The following is a 25,230-nucleotide window of genomic DNA, read 5'->3' as shown; positions in this document are numbered from 1 at the left end:
CTTTCTGGCTTCAAGCTGATGTAGTAGCTACTCTAGCTCTGAAATCTACTGAGTAAATTCTGTAAAGTGGATGTACAAAAATTAGCAAATCTGAACACAAGCTAGTTCTAATCAAACCCTAGTTGAAGTCTTTACATAAAATCAAGAAACTTTATGGATTAATACATTTATTGTCACCACATGAAAACAGAGAAGAGTGCAGGAAGTTCCTAAAATGTTTTCCATCACGATGTTAGGTCTTCACCTGATATTGAACAAGACTGGCTATAGCTCCAAAGCTGCCTGGATACTCTTATGCCATGTGAAGGAAAGCAAATGTACCTGCACAGTGATAACAGGAGTGAAAGCACCGCAATCATTCTTCCTCCTATTGCCTTTCTCCCCATCATCATTTTCTGTCCTGGTAAATCCTCTTTTGTGGTAGGATACCAAGTTATCTTCTCACTGTTCTACAATACTTCGTTGAAATGATTTTTTTTACATTAATATTTTTGTTCTAGATAACAAGCATTATTGGCCTAGTGCACATTCATCCTATCACAGAGTTGTAGGGGTAGGAAGAGGGACCTCTGGAGATCATCTGAAGGTCAAACCTCCTGGCCCCATCCACTTGACTTCCACCCATTAGATATTTATAAGTATTGATAAGATCCCTTTTCAGTCTTCTTCAGGCTGGACAGTCCCAGGTCTCTCAGCCTTTCTTCATAAAGGAGATGCTCCAGGTCCTTCATCATCTTTGTAGCTCTGCTGTTTAAAGCCTATGCCTTTACCCTTCCTTCAGCTGTAGCCTCACTGAAAAACATTCAACCTAAATTTAGACATGCTTTGAGCCTGAGCTAGTTCATACAGCTACAAGAACCAATTTAGGTACAAAGACTGAACTCTACTTTATGTGGGTGCAGGCCAAGCACAGTAACAAAGCTGATGGTTAGTTGTAGGAGACACAGGAGATTGTTTTCCTGCTGTTTATCAATGGGGGATGCATCATACTACAGTATACTTAAACTTAGTAAGGGCTGAAGCAGCAACCACGATGCAGCTTTGTCAGAGAGCACAAGCTCCATCAGCCCCCATGGTAATCACTTATACCAGCTGTGCAAAATGAGCCAGCACAGAGACCTGCTGCTATAAGCAAGCCAGGCCATGTGAAAGGTTTCCACAGACCACAGGCCTGACCCCGAATCACAGATCTGTTTATTTCATGACCTGACTCAAGCTGCCCTGTGCTCAACAGTGCTTTCTTTAGTTAAGGACTGCAGATACAGCATAACAGCGCTCACTTTAACTAATGATACATCTCACTCCTGTGTACTGTTTTTGCCATTTTTGTTCAATCAGGACCTTAAAAACAACTACCAGATCAAAAAGTTAAATATTGTCCTCAAACCTCATACCACCCACAACTGCTCTTTCTGAGTCTGCAGTCTGCTTTTCCGGCATCTTTGTTATTATTACATATTCTTTTTTCTGTTGAAGACCAGTGAGAAAAGCTCAGAATTTCCAATTTTCAGCCGCTTTGCCCCTTAATTTCTTCACCTCTACTTGACCAAAAGGTTTGTGAAAATTCTCTGTTGTCTTGTTTTCTTGCTGCATTCAGTTTTTCCCTGTAAACTTAAATTGACTGCATGTTTAGCTTGAGGCAACGTCTGATGCAGGCTTTGTTCTACAAGTCAGCTATCAGCACAGCTATGCAGTGAGCGCTGTATCCTCCTTAGTGTTGAGTTCTGCAGTGAATTATGCTCAGACCCATCAGTCACAGACCTGCCATCTTCATTCCGAATCTACGCAATGTGGTATATCATTCCACTACTTAAAACTCCCCTTGTCTTCAATGGAAGATGAATGAGAAGTGTGCTACTTATTTTTTCCCACATCTGCTTGTGTGTATACCTTTATTCTGTCAGTCCTTCCAGGTAACTGCTTTTGTGACTGTTCACTTGGCTCACCCTGAAATCAGCAGAGGCCGGTAACTGTCTTCCTTGCTGCTGCCCTTTTTTGTACAGCTTGTCTTCTTTCCCAAGGAACAAAGCTGGTTAGTTTCTGATGTGATGCCTGCTTCCTTTGTTCCATAGAAAGAACAATTAGATTGCTCCTGAACCTAGGTTTCCCATGCTGGCTCATGAAAAAACATTTCCATGAGTTCTTTATTTCTTTTACTGCCATCAAAGGTTGATCCTTAGAGCTTTTTTCCCTCTATTTTTTTTTTTTTGTTCTGCCAAGTCAAACTGCATTTGAGAATAACCATGCTCATCTGTTTCAGATGGAGATTATTTTACGTTTACAAGACATGAACCCATCGGAGTGTGTGGACAGATCATCCCTGTGAGTATCTCTACTAGCGCCTTCTATTTATTTTCATTTGAACCAGCTCTCTTTAAAGACACATAAAACATGGTCCTCAGCTATGTGTGTTTTCCATTACGAAAAAAGCTGAGCTCATATTGTTGACATATCTTTAACAGCCTCCCTGCAAATGCTTATTTGAACATGCTAATAGGGTTTAGGCTCTGTTATTAGGAGTTAAGTTCTCAAGTCATAGAACTCTCATGATTAAAACAAGCAAAGCAAAACACAGTGTTAATAAGCTGGCAGTGGTTATGGATGTTCACACAACTTATGGAAAATTGATGCTTTGCTGTGGCAGTCTTTTTATTTATTTAGTTTTTACTGCGATTTAAGAGGCTCCTCAGTTCCTGGGAGAATGTGATGCATTTTAATTCTATTCTTTCCTTTTAGAAGGCTGGAGGAGTAGAAGAAACTCCAGGAGACATATCATTACAATTAACATCATGTAGCTAATAGGAGACATTAAATGTTTATTTTACTTGTTATGAGAGAGAAACACATTTTATTAAATCACATACTGCCCCTACACTCCAATATATGTCCTTAACACACTCTTGGTGGACACAACATGGGAATTACACTGGAAGGTTAACATTTTCAGAACTAGTTAACTGACTTTGGCAGAAATTTCAGTGGGGGGCTTGCATATCGCTATTAAAATACTGTATGACTGTACTGACAAAGCACTGGGGAGCTGATCAAGGCATTCTCTGAAGGTTTTGTTGATGTTTTTCATTTTGTTCATAACCACAAAACCACCAAATAGCAACACACAGCATTTCCATTAAAGGAGGAGTAGCCAGAAGAGATTACTTTAACAGTGCTTAGCCTTTTTTCTCTGTCTATGTAAATTGCTTGTTATTTCATGTATTTAAGGGATGGCTATTGTGTTTAGCACGCCGCAGAAAATCAGAGAGCCTGTGGCTACACCCATCCTGCAGCCACGTCCACGTTATCCCACCTTGACTTACAATCATCCTTATAAATGATTTCACACCTACTTTTGTGCCCGCTGTTCAGTCCAGCACATAGATAGAGCATTTGCAAACCAGCAGCCTCAACATATATAACCCCAAAGTTGCCTGACATCTCTTAGGATTGTCTCCCTGAGCATAACTGACAGATCTGCTGAAGAAATTTGGCCAGGCAGGATTTATTTAGTTTAGATCTGTAAAACTCTTTGTCCAAGGTACACAGCCATCCAACACACTTGTTCTTTTTCGCCCGTTTCTCCCACAAAACTTCAAGATGGCTGTCATGCACATCTACTCTGACACTACTGCTAATCTGTTACATATTTCCTCCACAGCTACCAGGCACAGTACAGCCCTAGGGCTGCTGCGTGCACTTAACCATTACACCAGCAAATATGTTACTACAAAAATAAAATTAAACAGCAAGTCTAGCACTAAACTCCTCATCCTCTTTCATATCCTAGCTTACATCAAAACATATTCTCTTTGGCAGCTTTTTAGCATAAACAGGTCTACATACTACCCTATAAAGCTTGTCAGAGCTCTCCATGCAATAGCATTACAAGTGCAGGCTGTCAGCATGCTGTTGGCCCAATAGCTCCCCTCCTAGGTTTATATACTGGAGATGGAATTAAAACATCACTTTGTCTCCGGAGTTTATAAACAACTGAGGGAGTAAAAAATTGGGTGTTCAGTGATGGGAAGACAGTTGTGTATTTTTTCAAGCTAGCCAGGGGCTAGAGAAATGTCCATGAGAGTGGCAGCTGATATGCATCAGCAAGTAACATGTTCTGGCCAGTGGCTGACTGAGACTTTCTATTTTCTTTCCAAAGGAGATTTTTATATGCCTCTACAAGTGATTCTGCAAATGCAGTTATCTTACCACTCTGGCATTTCCACTGAAATCACTGCGACCGTCCACTTAGCCTGTTAGGATCAGGCCTTGGTTGGAAAGTGAAGCACTTTTTACTGTTATCTTTACCCACAGTTTGTCTATAAACCAAATCAATACAATTTACTACATCTGCTGCTGCAGTTAAATGAAGTTGAAATTAATAATGATACTGACTTTTTACTTCAGCAGTTTTTCTCAACTTTTTTCTGCCCTTTTCATGCCTTTCTTGTAAACTGCAGACTAGTTTTTAAGAAAAGGTATTGCTGAAATACTTTGACCTAGCACTACATTTATATTTTATTGCAATTCCATCATTTAGTGATTGCATAAGTTGAATATACATCTTATGTCTTAGGATATATACAAGAACATTTGTTGTGAGGAATTAAAAATGCCAACTGCAAAAAAGTAAATGAAATAAAAAGCAGTGTATAAAAAAGTGAACAGATAACAGAGGATTCTTCTGTGAAGACTGCGTGTGGGGCTCGTATTTCTTTGAATTGAAGAGAAAGAACTAGAAGGTCACTGTTGCCACTTTCTTAATGGCAGTAATTAAAAAAATCCTTGCTTTGTGCTGGGAAAGATTTATGTTGAGGATAGGCCTGAGAAATAAGTGAGGTAGCAGCTTGACATCTTGAAAACAAAACACCGCTGCAATATTTTTCCATCAACTTTTATTTTTTCCTACAGTGGAACTTCCCCCTGCTGATGTTTGCATGGAAGATTGCTCCAGCTCTGTGCTGTGGCAATACAGTAGTTATTAAACCAGCAGAACAAACACCACTCAGCGCTCTCTATATGGGAGCCCTCATCAAGGAGGTAAGAATAATTGACAGGAATAATGTCTCTGTGTCTCTCCTTATGAAGAAGGAACTACTGGCACATGCCTGGTTTAACATGCTCCGTCAGGTTTCATAAATCTCACTTCCCTTCATCTGTTCCTATTTTGGTAGGCTGGCTTTCCACCAGGAGTTGTCAATATTTTGCCAGGATTTGGTCCAATTGTTGGTGCAGCAATAGCATCTCATGTGGGCATTGATAAAATTGCGTTTACTGGATCCACTGAGGTAAGAGTGTTCACAGGTATGCTACTATAAAATGTGAGTTAAGTCCTTGCATTGCATTTTTCACAGTCACTGAGTAAAAGAGATACATTTTAATAATATTGGTTGGTCCTTCTCAGCCAAGCTTATATACTGCAGTATATCCAAAGCAGAAATGGCTCTTTTCCTTCAGCCCCTGCTGTGCCCAGCACCTCAGCACAGGAGATACGGCTACAAAAACATTGCTGGGATTTCCTGTGGGCTTATGAGGATGTGAATCACATGCAAGTAAGCAGAACATCCAGTGTATATCACAACATACATAAATTCTGCTTTAGCATCCACAGTTTGTGTATCTTGGCATACGTGGGGAAACGGGGAGAGGAAGAGGGCAAATGGGCAAATACGCTTCAGCTTTGATGCTACATTCAAATATACTTGAATGGTCTAAAAAGGAAGGATTGTGGGGTAAAAGGAAATTGTCCAAGATGTCTATTCCCGAAATGATGGGGAAAAAACTGAAGGGAGCCAGTTGCCTCCTGGATGCCAAAATGTCTTGCACTGATTCTAAGATGCACATGTTAGAAAGGAAGTTGAGATGAAGAAAGTTGTAATCTACAGAAGCAGAAAGGAATCCCTCAGCTTAGATCATGCCTTGCTCTCAAATATGTGCAAAGCCAGCTGTTATCAGGGTTGGGGGGGATGATAGAGGTACTCCAGACTGAAGTCACAGGAGAGGGAGCCTTATCTCATCCTCTGAAGGCAGACAGAAAGGAATCTCTGTGGGAGTTTCAGGGCTGGTTATATTTAGAGGGTGCTAAAAACAGGCCCTTTTCAATGCAAAATCTGTCAAAACTATTCTATGGAGGGAGCTCAACCCCAGGGATCCAGTCTCTCTTTGATATGTTTGACTCCCACTCGTGGCAGTTGCAGGCTGTATGCTGCACTTCACAGTGAGTCAATAAAACGATCAAAAAGTCCTACTGGATACATGGGCATGTCTCCCTGGTGTGCCCAGGGCTTGCAAAAACTAGATCAACTCCTACAAATAAATAATTTTAGTGGAAATATCCTGTAATTGTTTGGAAATCAATGCACATGAATGCAGACTATCAGTAAAATGTAACTGGCTGTATGCCTGATTTGCACAGACAGTTAACTTGAAACTACTGCGTGCCACTGCACTTGAATTTTTATGGCAACTTTACATTACAACATAGGCAGGTTATACACAAATCAATGGCAACAGCAGATTTCAGATGATTTGGAGGAATTACTGTAGTTATTACATGTTCTGTAACCAATTTATATTAGCATCCTGGAGTACTGAAAACCTTAATATGAGCTGATTACCCCCCATAAATTAAGTTGAAACAATTGTTTTCATAAAGATATGCGGTCTCTGTTTAAGTTAAATATTCTATGATACAGGATGTTGCTCTGTTTGGAGGAGGAAAAATACAGATGGGTTAGGTTTCAAAGTTGTCTTTTGTAGCCAAAATAAATTTTTATTGTAGTTCCAGACAGCTTTAGTTTTAATAGGCGTTTAAACTCGAAAGCTGTGGGTTTTATACTAACTCAGTGCCTACCTTTAAAAGCCTTACTAATAGGAAGTGAAAAGCATTACAGAGATGAAAAAGCCATTCTCTAAGAACCAAAAGCAAGAACAGATGGAACATTTTAATGCAGAGTTAGTGTAAACTATACCATATTGTTTCTGATTTCCTGTAACACTGAATTTTTGTAACAGCAAGTCAACATTGTACAATTCAAAAACAATGCTCTGATATGAGCTGTAGAGCGTGTGACTTCTCCAAGGTAGTTTTCAATTTCTAATGAAATAAGAATGCAAATATTTTGTGTTGCTGGTATTTTCTGAAGTATGTCAATAGTACTTTACAGTGATGAGGACTTCTGATAGCCATCAGATATGTAAATAGAATGATACTAACTTCTATTTCCCCCTTTTGTCTGGATGCTAGTTAAGGCAGTTTGTACTTTCAACATGAGAGGATTAATAGAAAAATCTATCAGTACAGTACTGAAGATCTTCAAGTTTAGATGTCTGAAGCAGGGTTTTTTTTCTTAAGTTCACCATAGAGTTCTTTCAAAAAAATATATAAATGCTTTACCTTTCAAGTATGTGTTTGTGACTACTGAAAACTCACCATTTGCCTGTAAAAAACATCATCATGTCCTGAGGAGTTTATTTAAAGGCTGCTCTTCCTACAAATAATATTAATGCTAATGTTTTACAAGATGTATTGATTCCAACCCACATACAAAAGAAATAACAGCAAGAAGGCCAAGTTCATGACCTTATCTCAATAAAGCCTGACACAGCCACACCAAAGACCCGTCCAGCCTAGTACCTTATCTCAGAACATAACCAGGAACAGACTGCTTACAGAAGAACAAAGCATGTGTAGAGTGATGCTTTTCCCTCATAACCTTTGGTAATCAGTAATTTAAATACTTCCTGAGCCTGAAAGTATATGTGGACAATTGTAATTAATAGCTACCAGTGGCCATCCTTGCAACCTCTTCAAGATTTGCTTTCATATTATTGTAAGAAGGACCAAAAGTTTCACAGATTTTGAACTGTATGAATTTAGAGTGTGTGTTTCCAACACTGATGGAAACTGTTTGCTTTTAAAGGAGATCAGTAAGTCTAGGGAGAAAACTAACTCTGACTAGGAGAAGAAAAGTTATGTTTGGACGGAGCTCCCTGTCTCTATTTCTCTCTTTTCTCAGGTTCTTCAACACTTTCAAAATTAAGAACTACTATTTACTTTTCATTCACTTTTCCTCAAATAGTAGGTGAAAAATAGTTATCTGAAAAGACCTGTTTTCCTGTGGTTTCATTACTGCTTGATTCCACTTCCTTCTTTCCTCCTTGCACTCCCTTTTATGGGTTAGTTTATGCACATCAGAACAGTAGTCTTCCACGTCTTTCTTACCTTAGACTCTTTCCTGTGAAATACCCCCATGGATCACTTCCTCTCTGTATCCCGTGGTGCACTGCTCCACAGCTCATTAGGAGGGTTCTGCAGGCCCCCAACCCAGTCAGCTATGAATTTCACTTCAACAGCTAGTGCGTTGAAAAAAAGAAAATCATACTGAGTAAGAAAGTAAGCATAAAAATATTGTGTCTCCTTAAATTTCAACAGCTTTCTTGGCTTCTCTGCTTGCTTTGATTCATACTCTAAAGCAGCTTTTTAACAGAAGCATTTATTTTTACTGGGATGTTGTAGCAAACCAGGGCTGATCCATGAGACTCCTTAATTATGGCAATCTCAAGTGTCACTGGCATGTTTTTTTCCTCATCTTCCACAATCACGTGAAAATAAAACTCTCAGAAACAATCTTTATTCCAGCCAGTTTGACAGCGTCAACACTGGCTTTCATTCCTTTCTTACCTTTCCTTGAAAGATCATACACAATTTAGTATCACATTGCCTCTTACTCTACGTCTCATTGATCTTCCTAGTCCTTAGTTGTAGGGTGAAATTCTTGCCTGCCAGGACCTCGTAGGTGGTTCTGCAAAGCTCAGCCATCTCCTATACTATCCCTGTTATTCACTGTACGTGCCTATCCATTTTCCTCTGACCCTCTCTGCTTCAACTTCTTCACTGTTCCATCTATTCCTCTATGCCCGCCCTTTAAAGTTCCTCTAAAAATGTAATTCTTTTGCAGGACTTACTAGCAACAATTTACTTAAGTCCTTTTCATTTTCCGAGCTTCAGAATAGATTCAAACTCTGGATGTCTGCTCTTGGGCTGCAGGGCTCAGACATACAGAAGTTACATAGGTCTCTATTTCCTTAGATTTAAATGAAGCAGCAGAACTTATTTCCAGACAGCTGCTGATGAGAGGACAGTTTTTACACATGTTAACAAATGCAAAGATGTTCTTCATTTTTCTCCTACATTTTGTACGAAAGACATTTTGCTAAGTAGCAAAAGGGAAAAGACCGACAAGTAGCAGGGAGAATACATTTTCAGATGCTGCTTTATTCTTCATATACCTTTATTTCCACTCAGGACTGTGAATACAGAGTCTCAGTTTGACTGCTGTGAGCTGTCTGGCCATACCTGTACGTGTGTGCTCCATCTGAACAGAATATGGGTACCTATAAATTCCTGAGGCACATGGAAGAGTTAGGAATAATCTGTTTGAGGCCTAAGATTACAGATTATTATGAAGTTTAAGAAACTGTGCAGCTGGAAAAACAAAAACAAAACAAAACAAAACAAAAAAGCATTTAAGGAACTGGCTGGATTAAAAAAAAAAAATTGTTGCAAAAGCTTAATGAGTTCTAATAACTTCTGTTCAGAAACAATGTGTTACCTCCAAATCAGAGATGCTTGCAATTCTCTCCAGTTGTTAAATGCTCTCGAGATGAGAATCACAGATAGCACACAAAACATTTGAAGCCCTTGCCAACTAGAAGTTTATCTTAAGTGGCTGGTTTCCACTTTGTTCAAACTACCACCCGTTAAAAGGCAGACAGATTAAAGATAGGATTTAGGTCTGTGTTCATGCACTTCTGTAAAGTAACCCAAATAAATACACAATAAATTGTTCTGGATGACTCTGTAAACAAAAGGCCTATAAACAACATTAAAAAAAAAAAGAGCCTGCATTTTGCTTGGCAGAATGTTTTCTTTATGCACTTAGATTAACAAAGAATGATCTCATCGTTAGTCAACAAGATACAAGAGAGACCATCAAAGCAAACTACAGGAGAGTTGAGATTGATTCATGCCAAACAAATGTTTGTAGCTAACAGCTGTATTACCACTGATTCTAATTTACTCAGCAGGAATCTCCTTTCATTTCCGAAGTGAGATGAATGTCACAGTGCATGATGTAGACAGAATGTCTACCTACTGCACAAGTTGTGTAAGCTGTCCTGGATCATACAATGTCATGCTGGTTCTGGACATCATGAAGAATTACATCCTGAAATTTTCGGCTTTTAACAACATGAATCCTAAAGGTGATTTGTCCTCTTCTGAGAAGTCTGTGAGCTTACAGAACTACAGACATGCCTTGTTTGAAATGAGAAAAATGTAAAGATGCTACGTTATTATTCATTCTTGCTCCGGCTCCTCCATTTTGATTGTATCTTGGAAAGGTAGAGCTTCCTGAATGAAAGGAAGTCCTCTCCTTTTTCCTTCTTCAGTGATTTTGGAAGAACTTAGGGAACTGTCCTTGGATGACGGCTGCCTACAAAAACTGCTTCTTAAAACTGAAACAAATGGGGTGATGCATAAGTACCATCTCCCTAGGACTTCATTAATCTCTTGTAACTTACAACAGTTAGATTCTTCAGATGTTCTCCCAGTATCCCCGGAAAGCTATAACAGCAAAGATCAGCAGACCAGTTGCTTAGGATGCTGAAGTAACTAACTGATGAGGTATATTTCTTCCATCCATTTTCACTGTTAATGGAATATTTCAGTTTGCAGAGATTCCTGTACATTCTTACCTTCACAGTCTTATCTTGCAGCATGCAAGAGAGTTATCTATCTGTTCAGCTAGATTCCCTTTGATTCAGGTGTTCTCTAATATCTTAACAGGGGAGGCTCAGAGCAGAGGTGAAGCTAGAGGTTCTGACAAAACCTTAAAGGTTTGCTTTTGACTTGTAAGACTTCCACTGCTTTAACAGGCAAAAACACCTATACCACTGAGATGCTGTTTTCTGTCTCAAAACAGAAAATGAAGAAAACATCAATAGACTTCTTTGGATTTCTGCAGAGAAGTATTTAAAATGGCTGCATGAGCATCCTCTGGAAGGAGACACTGAGCATAGAAAGAAGCAACAACCAAATGCTGTATGTCTCAGTACACTCTCAATACCTAACATCATGCAGTTCACAGTTCAGAAACAATTCTTCAAGAAGTTGTTTTACACAGGAGTGCTCCAAAATGTTTCTTTAATCATCTTTCTTGTTGTTGTTGTTCTGAGTAACAAATTGTTTTCTTTCAGATGGGCCAAATTACATATGCCTCACCCTCCACGCAGCTTTCAAGGTTATGGTACTTCACAAGCTATCCAGGGATACTTCTGATATCAATCTTGAAGCCTATTCAAAACAAAGATGGGGAGTCACAGTTTTCTCTGCCAACATTCCTGCTGGATAACCACACAGCTCCATTATCTGTGGGAGAGTCCTCTCTTCCAGTGTTCCTTTGCAAGGCTATACTGCCTATTGGGAGCTCACAGATAGAGCTGAGAGACACTGCAGGAAGCATGTATTGAAAGACCATACAGATTGGAACACTATCACTTATCCCTTTCATGCTGTCTTTCTCTTTATAGAGAAGGTCAGTTACAAAAGGCAGTCTTTGTCACTAAATAATCACAGCTCTGGTGCCCTCCCTAAGACTTTTTTCAACCTGTGTACACAGGGTACAATAGAAGCACAGTGAACAAAAATGCTGAGCAGCGTGAGCCCTACCAACCTGATGTCGACACTGATTTCTGATATAGCAGAGCTGTTGAGCTTCTATTTGGAAACTTGACATTAACCTCCCTTTATTAATAATACTCTGAACAACAGCTTTTGAAATTAACACTGTTGCCTCTATTTGCCACTGGTGATATTTGGACTTGCATGTTCGTGAATCATTTGTTAGTGTACAGTTCTTCAAAAGTCCATATTTATGTGGACAGAACAGTTTTGACATTTAAGTGGTGCACTGGAAGGAGGAGGGATGCTGGGCTGAACACCTAGCTCTGATTGCTTTGGTCTGCTCTGCTCTTCGTGGATTTTTGAGGGAAAATAGGTGGCTGTTGTTATCTGAGAGAGGGAGGTTCAAGGTAGTGAGGGTGTGAATGGCATTAGCTGGCACTGGCTGTAAACACAGCACTCTCACTAGTTTCCAGTGTACATTTTCAGCAGAGTTTGAGAAGCTGGAATTTGTAGATGACGTGCTCAATATGTGCAGTGGGGGGAAGGGCAGAAAGGATCCTTCTTTTTCATGTTCAGTTCTGGCTGTCAGTCAAACACAACAATAAAATCAGTTCCAATTAAGGGGATATACAAGGAATTTCACGATAACGTCAACGCTCCATCAATACAGGGATAAAGAAAGTAATGGTATATTTTATATATACTATTATATATAAATAATTTCTGTATTTCTTTTTTAAACCCTCAATTACCCACAATTATGATATCACCAGATAAACAGTTAATCACAATGGTACATGAAATGGCTGACAATTCCTTCATTATCCTGCAGCGTTTTTGCTTTATGTGTCTTTTTTCATTTGGTTAGTTGGGTGTTTTGGTGTTTGTTTGATGGGTTTTTGTGTCTGTTTTTTATTTGTCTTCTGTGGAGACCCTAGGTTCTATTTCATTTGCTTTCTAATTACTCTTGCACTAACTTACCTTTCTCCAGCAGACAGACCTCAGTTCTATAGGAGTCTTAGCTTCTCAAACATTAGCTCCTTACTGCTGGCAATCCTACTCACCTGGCTTTAGAAATGGAAAAGTGAGAAATCCAATTACATAGAGACAGGAGTACCAGGTGGAGAAAGAAGCCCCACTGCAGACTCACATCACATGTGACTCTCCACGTGACCTTGTGTATGGGAACTGCTGGGTCACAGCCTGAACCTCTGATTGACCACCTGAGGCGAGCCATGAGTCAGCCAGAGCAGCACAGGTGAATTGCCTTCACCTGTGCTGTCAGAAGGGGTGGAGCCTGGCTGCACCTCTCCTAGACCTATTTAAGAGCTGGCTACCAGTGGGGAAGGATCTCTTCTGGAGATCTGCTCTGCTGGAGTTTTGTGAGTGAGCCTGGGATAAGGGTAAGCCTTCTATTTAGTCTCTTTTGTTATTATAGTCTGCTTTGCCTAACTCTCTTGTTTATTTTGTGATTGTAACACCCTAGTATTCTTTGATTATACACCTTAAAACATGTTGCAGTTGAGAGAAATCACTTCTTAAGCTTCTAAACAGTAAAGAGGCACTTAATGCCATGCATTACTGGGGGATACATGTGACATTTTATTAGCTACAAAATAGGCCCAGACTATAGAACACTATCTATTTTTGATTGATTAATCCAGGATGCACTGCTGCCTTTCCAACTGCGCTGCCCTCTATACGGGTACACACAACACATCAAACATGTAGCTGTCAGACTGCTACTCCTTTTATCAGTCCTTGTGTTCCTTAGTGAGATCTGCAACTTGATGCTGCTCATTTTCTCACAGGGCTGCATTCTGCTCCAGCTGACCCAACAATCTACCAAAATATTTGAAGGTGCTTTTGACCTCCTCAATCCATATCAAGATTATCTGTGGTGCAGCTGAGGGTCAGATCTGGGATGGTGCATTTCTAACTTCTTGCCCTGCTTGGTGTGCTGCTAACCCAGCAGAAAAGGCTGATGACTTCCTCAGAATTTCGATCGTGATTTCACTGTCAAATTATTTAAAACTTGTGGTGCTGAAAACTGAATTTAGAGAACAAATACTCTCCTATAAACAGTTTGGCTAGCATTTTACAAGTAATAGGAGTGAAATAAATTCTAATAGCAATCATCACTTTGGATAGCTAACCCGTGGACTGCATAAAAAAGTGTGATAACAGTTATTACTGATGAACAGTAATATGCTTAGTAAAGGCTTAATACATAGTCTGTTATCAGATCTATTTTGTTCTGCTTTAAACTAAAAATTGTATAAGCAATCCTCTTGGCAATAGATGTAAAATCTTGTGAACATGGCCGTAGTTTTGATGGAAATAATTCTAGCTATGTCAGTTTCAGATATTTAACTCAACACTCCTAAAGTACCCTAATATAAACTCTAAGCCATTTTAGCAAAAGTACAAAAGGATGAAAGGTACAAACACCTTTGCCTTGTCCCCTCTCCAATTCTAGAACAAGAAAACTGTAACGCTGTCCACTGATGACGAGAATCTGTTTAGACTGAAGAACTTGCTGGAATACTTCAGGCTCTGTTGCAGTGATGTCCAGCATTGGCTGTTAAAGTGAACTGTATGACTACACTGCCTGTAAAACTTGTCTCCATTTCCTTTCAGGTTGGGAAGCTGATCCAAGAAGCAGCTGGAAGGAGTAACTTGAAGAGAGTTACACTGGAGCTGGGTGGGAAAAGCCCAAACATCATTTTTGCAGATGCTGATTGTAAGTCAGCACTTCCACATTTTTCTTAAATGTTTCTGTGTCTTCCTTTTCTTTCTTCATCTTCAGGCTTATCTTTTAGACAAAATGGATGAATACAACTGTAACTAGTTGCATTTTTCAATATTATAGAAGCGACCAGGGTTATGATATTTTTATAAGGAGAAAACATTTGTACCCAGAGATTTGCAGAGAACAAAGTGGAAAAACAGTCAGAACCAAGAACATAGATATGGTGTTAATTGCAGTCATGGTCTCGTACATATTTGTTGTTCTAGACTCTGCAGTATGGTGGTCTGTGATAGATTCAAAGCCAATATACACAGGGAGGGCTTTGAATTAATTTGAGTAGCTAATCAGTGCAGGATTCCTTTTTAAGCTGTTTTAATTGTTAGCTATAGATGGAGACTTCCATTTTATATGTTTTCACAATTGAAGAATTGTGTATTGAAATATCTTCCTTGCCAGTGTCAGCAGGGAGCTGAAGATCTTGGCAACTAGATGATCTGCAGCTGGGATTTTTGGCACCTGAGAAGGTACAGCAGTTTAGGACAGGATAAAAACACAGACTGGAAGTTTCTGCTGAAATGATCAGCAGTGAAATAGTTAATAGTGTTGATATTTAGGAGATACTAGCATGAGGTATTGAAGTTGTCACCCCATTAAGATGACCTTGCTTTGAGCTGTCCTTTCAGGTGTCATGCAGGCACACTGTACTTACTGCATTTTCTAACTTTGTAACTCAAAGAAATAGACTAAGGTTTGGCCTTTTCATTTAAGGGAGAAAAAGTGGATAGAATGGTTCTGAATAGCATATATTACAAAGCTGGTTACAGTCCCACATTGATTTTCAGAAGTTACCAACATCTGAAAGGCTAGAGAAACTTTGACAGCTCTCAGTAGTGGAAGTCTTTCCTACATGGGGAAGTTTTCCCAAGCTGAGGCAGCTAAACTGCAGTCACACTCTTCTTGGTAGGCCAAAGAGGCTCCTGCCCGCTGGAGCCAGGTGCAGAAGTTTCAGCCTGTACCCCAGTTAGCCATCTCCAACTCACACCATGTCTCAACTGTCCTTAATGTACTTACTCAGATTGGATCATCTGAATGCTTTTAGTAGAATAGTATATGCTGGGAGCAGGTCTGTGCTCTATTTTTCCCTGGGGAGGGACAAAATGCTCCTAGCTGCCACACAGCTGTAGTTTATCTGTGACCTGCTGTATCTGCCAAATAAGGTTGAAGACCTAGAAAGAAGTTGCAGGCCACAGGGGATTAACAGGGCACAGAGAAGAGCGAAGTCTTCCTCGGGACTGTCGGTTCCACAATATATCATACTAAAGCTCTCTGTCCTTCCCATAATTACAACCACCAGCACTTGACCTGAAATTCAAACTTCAAAGCTCTGATTATTTAAGAGCAGCAGACAATTTGCTCACCATTCCAAAGGAGCTGTTTGTTCTGTTTGAGGAACGCTGCGTGCCAAAAGTTAGCAGAAAGCATGACAAAGCTGTTCAAAGTTCAGTGCACATTTAAAAAAAAAATTTAGAATCCACAAAAATCAGAGAAGAATGGTTATTAGTCATTGTGCCGGACTTGGCTATGAGAAAGATGTATCAGTTAATCAGGTCTACCCACTATTGTTTTCAGTTTCCATGGAGCTGCCTGGGAAAACTTGAATTTAGGCCAGGGAACACCCAACAATTCTTTTTCATGACTATGCTGAAAGCAGAATAAGACATCTCTGTTGAGATTTACTGAGAGTAAAACAAGCTTTGTTTACTCCATAAAGGACTATACCTTAAACAGTGTTCCGAAGTGCTACAGATGATAACAGAAGTATTGCAGTGCTGAATGTCATTGCTTTTCAATGATAAATTCAGTATCACATGGCCCAGATTCTTTTCTAGTCAGCTTTTATACCCAGTGGGAGAATTTAGCTCTGAATTTCAGGCTGGATGTGGGGCAGCCTGGTGGTTGGCAACCCTGCCACCCTGCCTGTGGCAAGGGGATTGAGTTAGATGATCATTAAGGTCCTTTTCAACCCAGGCCATTCTGTGATTCTATGAATGTGTAAATATGCCTGGATTTGCCTCTCCTGCTTGAATCCTGGATGCCTTGGTTCTACATCTAAAGAAGGTGAAACAGAAATCATGGGTTGATTGTTCCTTAATTGACTTATAATTTTAAAGCCTCATGTCGTCACTTGTATAGGCCAAGAAGATCACAGAATCAGATGTTTCTGTTTCTGATGTGACACTATGCAATATACATGAAATTGGTGCAAAATTAGATGTGCCTACGATGTTTGAGAGCAGTGTACATTATCTTGTTTTTGTAGTGGACTATGCTGTGGAACAAGCTCACCAGGGAGTCTTCTTCAATCAAGGTCAATGCTGCACTGCAGGCTCAAGGATTTATGTGGAAGAATCAATCTATGAGGAGTTTGTTAGAAGAAGTGTAGAACGTGCAAAGAGGAGAGTAGTAGGGAGTCCTTTTGACCCAACTACGGAACAAGGGCCACAGGTAAAGGAACAGTGCTTCAGCTCTACAATCCAGAAACTGCCTGGAAGCATTTAACTCTTAACAGGACAGAGTTCATTCACTGCATATTCACTTGGAATCCCAGGCCAGAGATGCCGTTTAGTGAAAACTCTCTTCCTAAACTTAAGTAAGTTTGCCCCCCAGTTTTAACAGCAGGATTCTGGTCTTCAGGTGCCAAGACGTGTTTACAAACTACACAGTGCTACCATTCATAAGACAGAAGCCTGCAAAAGTCTTTGTGCAGGCACTTATTATCAAGAACTGTCTACAACAGTAACTGTGCTTGTAGACCACCAGAGAAATGTGAATTAGAAGCAAAAGATGGTCAGAATTAGACATATGTATTCCTGCCACAATAACAAGATAGGCTCATCAAATTTTCAAAAGTTACTTAGGAACAAAAAAAAAAAAAATAATGCCTTGCTTTGTTTGTGCTTACAAACCAGATTCCTTAGGAAGAATATGGGATGCCATATACATACAGAGATGCATCCTTAAGAACACAGCCCCACATTACGGTGCAGTCAGCAGCTATTTGTAGATCTCTGGCATCTCAAGCCAACAGGGAAAATATACATGAGTCTACTGTCTGGAATGTTGCTTGCCCAAAAGACTGATTTCTGGTTGACTGTCAAGTACAAGTCAAACAGCTTCTTCTCTCTTTCAGATTGATAAAAAACAATACAACAAGATCTTGGAACTGATTCAGAGCGGCATTACTGAAGGAGCAAAACTTGAATGTGGGGGTAAAGGGCTAGGAAGAAAGGGCTTCTTCATTGAACCTACAGTGTTTTCCAATGTAACAGATGACATGCGGATTGCCAAGGAGGAGGTATTCACACACGTGGGCAAGATCATTTTAACATGCTCTAAACATTATTTTGTCTGCTTTTTTAACTTAAGACAAAAGCTTTAGACTGAATGTTACTGCTATACAGCAACAACAAAGAATAAAATCTTTTCAGAATTGATGCATAGAACAACTGACAGCATCAGAATAGATAAAGCAGCTCAATTTTTGTCATTTGCTGTAGTCTCAGACTTCAAAGAGATAAAGAAAGAAATTGATGTGTTTCACTAGGAAGACTGTTTTAGGAAATTCATGTAGTTTTACAGACAGCTTTTATCGGTAACAAATGTTTCTGTGAAACTTTGTAGAAAGTAAAACAGGAAAGGACAGACCATTTTAAAAGCAGAATAGAGCAGGAATAAAATATCGCTGAGTGAGCAGTTTTACAAATCAATGATTAATCTTTCTTGCAGATTTTTGGGCCTGTTCAAGAAATATTGAGATTTAAAACCCTGGATGAAGTTATAGAGAGAGCCAACAATTCTGATTTTGGGCTGGTAGCTGCTGTCTTTACAAATGATATAAACAAGGCCCTGACAGTCTCTTCAGCAATGCAGGCTGGGACAGTCTGGTAAGGCAGAAGTTATCACACTCCTGCTCTTGGAGATAAAGTTTGACTCGTTATCATCGTGTTACCTCAGTTTTGCACCCTTTGTCTGAAAAGTGTTTATCTAGCCCATCCTAGTGGTGAATCACTACAGAAGATACAGAACAGCTGTTGGGGGATGTTGCCTCTTGGCTTGTGGCAGTCAAATGTTGTTAAGTGGAAAGCACCTTGCTTTCTGTTAGCATGGCTGTCCCTTACCCTGCTGAACAGAGCTGCTGAGAACAAAACAGGAGTAGAAATGGTCCTTTCTGTGGAGAAGAATCCTGTGAGTCTTCTGCTGAAGGGATAAAGTATCATGTATTTTCTCCAGTAAAGAACCAAAAGGACACCTATTTCTCTCACATCTTTAGGTGCTAGTCTTGAAGCTTAATAGCTTGCAATTTGTTAAACTTAGATGAAGTACAGATGCAAGAAAAATCAGGTGGAAAAAGGGTGAATTCAAATCTGATAGTTTTGAGTTAGAAACTTGCATGAGGTTTGTCAGCAGATTAATAAGCAGTTCGTTAGTGAAGCTCATGTGTGAAGTGAAGCCATGTTTTCCTTGCCCTCCTCCAGTCCCCACAAACTAAACCCCTCTCTCCTTTTGAGTAGAACATTGCTTTTGTGGGATAAGTCCCTCATTTCTTTTCAGCAAGATACAAGTATGTTATTACTAGTAGCCGTACAGTATCCTTAGCTCTGTCGGTTTCAATATCTCCAGAGTTGTTCAAATATGCCTCTGTCAGTGCAATTGAAATGAATGCCTTTTCCTCTTACAGGATAAATTGCTACAACGCCTTAAATGCCCAAAGTCCTTTTGGAGGTTTCAAAATGTCTGGCAATGGTAGAGAGATGTAAGTATTACACTATTGTCTTCTGAACTGTTTTCAGCTCTCCAACTTTATAAAATCCTTCCTTGTAAGTTAAGATCAGGAAATATTCCCATCTGAGGATCGGAGTATAGTAAAACAGACTCATAACCACTGCCAGTTGGAAGTGATTTTTAGTTATTTATCTATTTATTGTGACACAGCAACACGAGTTACTGGGAGCCTCTTCTTATTCTGAAAGATCCTTGAAATTTCTCTGTATTTGTTCCAACTGTAACCTGTGTTTTCCAACAGGTTTTCCTTATCCATATTAATCAGTACTTTTCCATAAAGATTCTATTTCCATAGTGCAGTGTACTTGTTTCAGGGTTGTTTTGCCATTTGTTTCTTCTCTTGCCATTTTTTTCCTTTACTAATATAGGTGTGTTGGAATTTAATTTGAAGAGACAGATAACTTTTCACATTTATAAGCAGTGTTAAGTTAAATCAGGCTTAGGGAAGGATAAGCAAATGTGGTTTACATCCCCTAAAAAGAATCGCCTTCCATTACAAAGCTTTCTTTCCTTTCTTGTTCCATTTAGAATTAAGCACCAAATATTTTGAAATGGAGCTCCACCCTCAAATACTGTCCCATGTCCCTAATTCAAAATCTTACCAGTTTCTAGTTCTCATTACAGTCACAAAGAAGTTAATTGCATCAGCTCCAGACTGGTTACACATACAAAGGATTCAATTAATTTCTTTGCAGGAGGCATGTGCACCAGATATGTCTCACCTAAGATTTCAAAATAGCTTATGGCGAAGGCAAGCTTAGCAGTAAAACTAAAGGTCAAACTCTTTAAAACTCTAAATTTGTTGAAGTATACAACTTGATCTATAAAATAAGCTCTTATGTAGTCTGAAATATTTTCCCTCATTAGGGAGTACTTTGAATAACACATTTGTACTATTCTCCACATTCATGAGTTATGAGGTGATCTCACACTGGCATAAATATGTCAGCTCATCTAACTCTTATCATTGTGAAAATATTCTAAAACTACTAAGCTCCAAAGAGTGCATGAGTAACCTGACACCCAAGAGTGACCCCACTGACTTCAGGGAGGTTAACTGTGCAAGCAAAATATTCACATCTTAGCACTGTAGAATTTTTCAGAAAAGGATGGGGGGCAATCAGACACAACCCCAGCTCCCATGAAAAAAATTTACAGTAGTTGTACACTTGATTCCCATCCATGGCTTTGAAAATACTAAGCACAAACAATAAGTGGTTTTAATGGCGATCTCTCTCACATCAAGGTTTCGGAAAACTCTTCTGAAAGCCTACAACTAGCTTTGGTGTTTGGATTTTGTGAGTCCCATGCTCCGCCCTCTGCCTCACTCATATCATCACTGCAAGCATTAATGAATCTGAGGTCCCTCCTGCTTGTAAGCACCATGGAAATCTCTGGTGACTATGCACGCTTTCTCAGTGCATGGGTCCCTTGGACTGAAAAAAATCCCTCTCTAAGTTTATTTTTTAAGTCTTGCAGGTGAGACTAGTTTCCAGTATTCTCAACAGGGGACAGCAGAGAAACTTAGAGGCAGACCATAATGGAGTCTGCTTATTACACTAATTATTCAACTCCCCTCACAGCATCTCTTATCAGATTATCACCTTCTAATTTACACCCCCCCCCCCCCCCCAGTTTATATCTGCATGCTTTCTATTAAAATGACAAGGTTTCTCAGATCTCTGCTTTAAGCAATACATTTTACACCATTAATAATGTTGAGCAATTAAAGAACAACGAAACACAGGCAAGAAAATGTTCGTATGTGTGTGTGCCATTGCTAAGCTCATACAATATTACAGCAGATTTTAGTTGTGCCACTGTGATGTTTTGCTAACCCTGTGTTATGTGGGACTTATTTTGTCTCTGCGTTTGAATTAACAGAATTTTATCATACATGGGAAAAAAATCAACTCAGAAATTTGAGATGTGCTACACTTGTTTTACACTCTCACAGAATGTACGAGAATACGTGCATAGCAGCAGAGAACTTGCATGCATATACAAAATGCAAATGATTTCTGTTTACTTTCAGGCTACTAAAAACATTCTTTTACTCTCAGAAAAGTCTAAAGGAGGGATTTCATTATATTTCCCCTCCTTTAAAGCTCCTTGTCACTACATGAATGGTGTAAAATGTAATTCCTCTAACTAGAAGAAGTACGTTACTATAAGCGCTTGTTCGAAAGAATCTTCGTATCGGTCCATGGAAAAGACATACTCCATTCATGGACTTGGACTGTACATGTTTTGAGGTGGAGAGGTTTGCTTTATGCACAGAGCATTCAGCAGACATGTTAGAACTCTAACTGTTCACTTCACTAGATTCTCCATCTCTCAATACATGAGCAGCAAAAATGCAAATCTGTACTTCAGAGGAGGCAGGCCTGATGTCCAAGACGCCACGCCAGTGCCACTCTAAACCTCACCAGAGTTGTCTAATAGATGAGGCAGGCTAGAGCTGGCTACAAGAAGATCCTACAACACAGTGTTGAAAAACACTCATTAGTCATCACTTATGCAAAGCAGAACACGTATCCCACAGAGCCATGTGTCAGATGGCTGGGACCTAGAAGGCGGCTAGCTTCTTTCTGACAGTATGTAGCATGGTATGTAAGATGCTGCGCTGAGGCAAAAACAGGTTTTCTAGTTAACTAGTGGAAATCTGAGCAGGCTGAACGCTCTTTCACAGTAAGTGCAAATTTCTGCTGCTGGACATTGCGTTGGGAAAAAAAACAGGTTTAGGAGTCACAGTTACCTTTATCAACAGTTGTGAGCAGTTCATTTTCCATAAGGACCAGTTTCGATCTTTTCTTTCTTGGGTACAATTATAAGCAGTAATTTTACTGGCCAGTGGTGAAAGTCTTTGTGGTTGAACACCTTCGGGATCTGGAAAGGATGGAGGACATCAATTCACTCCCAACAGTTCCATCAAGGGACAATGAATATTCCTAGGTTTAATGTCATTATCTCCTTACAAATGCTGGAGCTATCAGTTGTACTTTTGACCTAATACTTAACTTCATGCTCGGGTTTTCTGAAAAGGTGCCATGAAAAGAAACCTGTACAAAATCAATGTACAACAGAAACCTATGCCAGAAATGTAGGGCATATCCTCAGTGAGAAAGCACTTAATAAGGTTCTGCTCAATAAGGAATTAATTCCAGGTCTAAGTTGATGTTGCAATTTGTTTTTTAGGGGTGAAAGCGGATTGAGAGAATATTCTGAAGTTAAAACAGTGACAATAAAGATCCCTCAGAAGAATTCCTAAAATGATGCAAGTGCAGAAGAGCACATGATGCCACCCTCTCTATTCTTTATGGAGACCAGCACTCAGGAATAAAAAGAAGTGTTACACAATATGTATTTAAGAAAATAAGTTGCAGCATATGTACTGGGCACATAATTGCGTAACTAATGCAAACCAACTCTGCATGTTTTCATAAAACTCTCTTGAGAATCATTACATCTTTATAAAACAAATCTTAACAAGATGAAGTTGCTGTTGGGCATCAGTAACAGTTCTAGCTATAAAACCGCTGAACACAAATGCATGCACACACACATTTGTCTCTTCTTCAAATAAAATAAGTCACTGCTTTCAAGTTGCCTTCTCCAATAGACCTGCCTTCTTCTAACATTCTTATTTCATACAGGGCTTTACAAACCAGATTTGCCCAAAATGCTGGGAGTGAATAGTAATCCAGTGTCATGGATGTTTAAGAAACGAAAGACTGAATTGTAACCAGACAAAAAATTCTAGATAGGCAACTTTCCAGTGAGCATGTTCACATAAAGAACTTAAACTGGGGAGGGAACTACATGTTATATGGACAACAAAATACACTTAGCGGTGAGATTCAACCCATGCTAATGGGTTAAATGTTAATGTTTTGGTTTTCAAACTTTATTTTAATAATTATTTTATGACTTGCTACAAGCACCTCCCTCACCTACAGGGACTCAAAAGGTTTTACCTGCTTGACAAAAGAGCATGGCCAGACTGGGTGAGAGAGTGCTGAGGAGAACAAGAACAGATCCCAGGGCTGCACAGAGCATTTCAGCTTTCACTACCTGCCTACTTGTGGTGTTGTTGTTGTCACTGTTGTTTTCAGCTTTTTTCCCTTCTTTTCTAAGCAAGTATTTTGCACACACAGTCTCCATTTGTTTGTCTGCTAGTGAAGTGCTTGTGATTACACTGAGAATCATCCAGAATTCATTGCCACAGGATGAACCCAGCAAAGAAGTCAGTTTATTTTCATTATCTTATGGAATCACAGCTTGCCATCTGTACCATACTTATGAGCCTTAGGTGAGCTCACTGGCTGGTATTGTACTTTTCAAAGACGTTTGGCTTTTGTTCAGCCCAAGATAAAAATATGAACAAGTTCTTTTAACGGTGAGATGCTTAAGACCTGCCACACTATTTTCTGCTGCCTATAGAATCTCTTCCAACTTGCAATTAACAAACTGAACATTGTCTCCTTCCTTCCAGCTGCAGAACTCCCCAACCTTTTTTAATGGTTTTGCTTTATGTTTTAACTTAGAATTAAGACATTGTATTTTAAAAGTGCAGTAAATAATCTGTAGATACGTTCTGTGGGGTTTAAGGACAAAATGATGGCCTCAGGTGTAAGAGTTTTCCTAGCTGCAGTCTGTACTACGGCATGTTGAAAACTCCAGCCTGACTCAGCAAGTCGTCACTTCTGCACATTACTTTTCTTTATTCCCTGAACAGTTCCTCTTAGATTTGAAGCTGTGTGTGTCCTTAAATATACTGCTGGAGCAGGACAAGAGTATCCAGCACTTTGTAGTGTTGTAGCCCTCAGTATTTTGTATTTCTAACTCATGTCAGTCTGTGTATGTATTTTTAAAGCAATATATATACATGATATTATTCAGAAATGACAGTACATCCACGGACATGAAAATGAATCAAAATATTCCTGAGTTGTTAAATGCAAATGTCATGTACTTGTACTGTAGCGTATGTCAGAGTTAAGAGTACAGCAAGTAAGAAATTAGTTATCTTTAAACTGCAATATAAAATGTGGCAAAGGAGATTTTATTTCATTTGTCCTATTTACTTTAAAAAGAGATCTCCTGTGGTAACAGCATTTACACTGTGTACTCTTTTGTATTCTTTTTGTGTGATTTGTACGTCTGTGCTTTACTCCCTGTACATTCAGGTAAATAACACAGAGTTGCCATGTTTTTTTCCAACCTTGTAACTGCAGCTCCATTTGATGTACACGGATTTGTGAATTCCTTTTTTAAATGTACCATCTGCATGGATCCAACAAAACATTTTTCCAGTCCCTGCAGCTTTTTGTTACAGTTTTTAATCATGTATATAGTTATATGTTATTAAAAAAGTAAAAGGATATTTTCTATGAAGTTTTTTCCATTAAAAAGGTTTAGAGAAAGACTTTAGACTGTGAGACTCCTTTATTGTTGACAGAGCTATAAAAATATTTAAAAAAATATTTGCTTAGCAAAAGATCTGCTCTCACAGTAGCTTTATTTTCATTTGCAGAAGTGAATGAAGTAAAAGGCCAATTACATTTTCTAGAATATTATTGCAGCTGTATGAAAAACATTTGTGAATTGCAGATCTAGGCCATGGCCAGAGTTCATCCTCACTGTTATGGTCACAAAGTTTAGCCATTGGGGAAAGTCTGAAATCATCAGAGCCAGTGGGGCACCCTTGCAAACGGCTGCATCACAGCTTGAGTTTTGGATAATGTTTAAAACAATTACAAGTGTCTTTTCTTTCTCCAGTACAGTGAGTCACAGAGATGACTAGATTAACACCCAGGTCTTTTTTTGGATTGGTGCTTTACTTGTTTTTAATTTCAAAAGGCTAAAACAGAGGGACAGGACAGACTGAATGTTAACTTGACACCAGTGAAATTCCCAGGGCCAGGTAGTACACCGCTCCCCTCCAGCAGTCTCT

The 25,230-nt window shown here is 39.3% G+C and overlaps 1 protein-coding gene across 6 annotated transcripts in view; it reads left to right on the top strand.

Moving 5' to 3' along the window:
• Positions 1-24,618, top strand: part of ALDH1A2 (aldehyde dehydrogenase 1 family member A2) — an 81,180-nt gene extending 56,562 nt beyond the window's left edge. For 5 of the 6 annotated variants that reach the window (XM_042824094.1, XM_042824096.1, XM_042824095.1 and 2 more), the window contains 9 exons: positions 2,261-2,322; positions 4,906-5,034; positions 5,169-5,282; positions 14,321-14,423; positions 16,753-16,937; positions 17,623-17,787; positions 18,219-18,376; positions 19,171-19,245; positions 22,473-24,618. In XM_042824094.1, coding sequence (XP_042680028.1) covers positions 2,261-2,322; positions 4,906-5,034; positions 5,169-5,282; positions 14,321-14,423; positions 16,753-16,937; positions 17,623-17,787; positions 18,219-18,376; positions 19,171-19,245; positions 22,473-22,545 — 1,064 coding nt within the window. In that variant the 3' untranslated portion in view covers positions 22,546-24,618. The remainder of the gene's footprint in view (positions 1-2,260; positions 2,323-4,905; positions 5,035-5,168; positions 5,283-14,320; positions 14,424-16,752; positions 16,938-17,622; positions 17,788-18,218; positions 18,377-19,170; positions 19,246-22,472) is intronic. The other variant, XM_042824098.1, reaches the window with a different exon arrangement.
• The last annotated feature ends 612 nt before the right edge of the window (positions 24,619-25,230 follow it).

This window comes from Centrocercus urophasianus, unplaced genomic scaffold (genome assembly GCF_019232065.1).
Source record: "Centrocercus urophasianus isolate 14NV4802_14NV808 unplaced genomic scaffold, USGS_Curo_1.0 seq_23, whole genome shotgun sequence".
NCBI lineage: Eukaryota > Metazoa > Chordata > Aves > Galliformes > Phasianidae > Centrocercus > Centrocercus urophasianus.
This window is presented reverse-complemented; position numbering and strand designations above follow the sequence as displayed.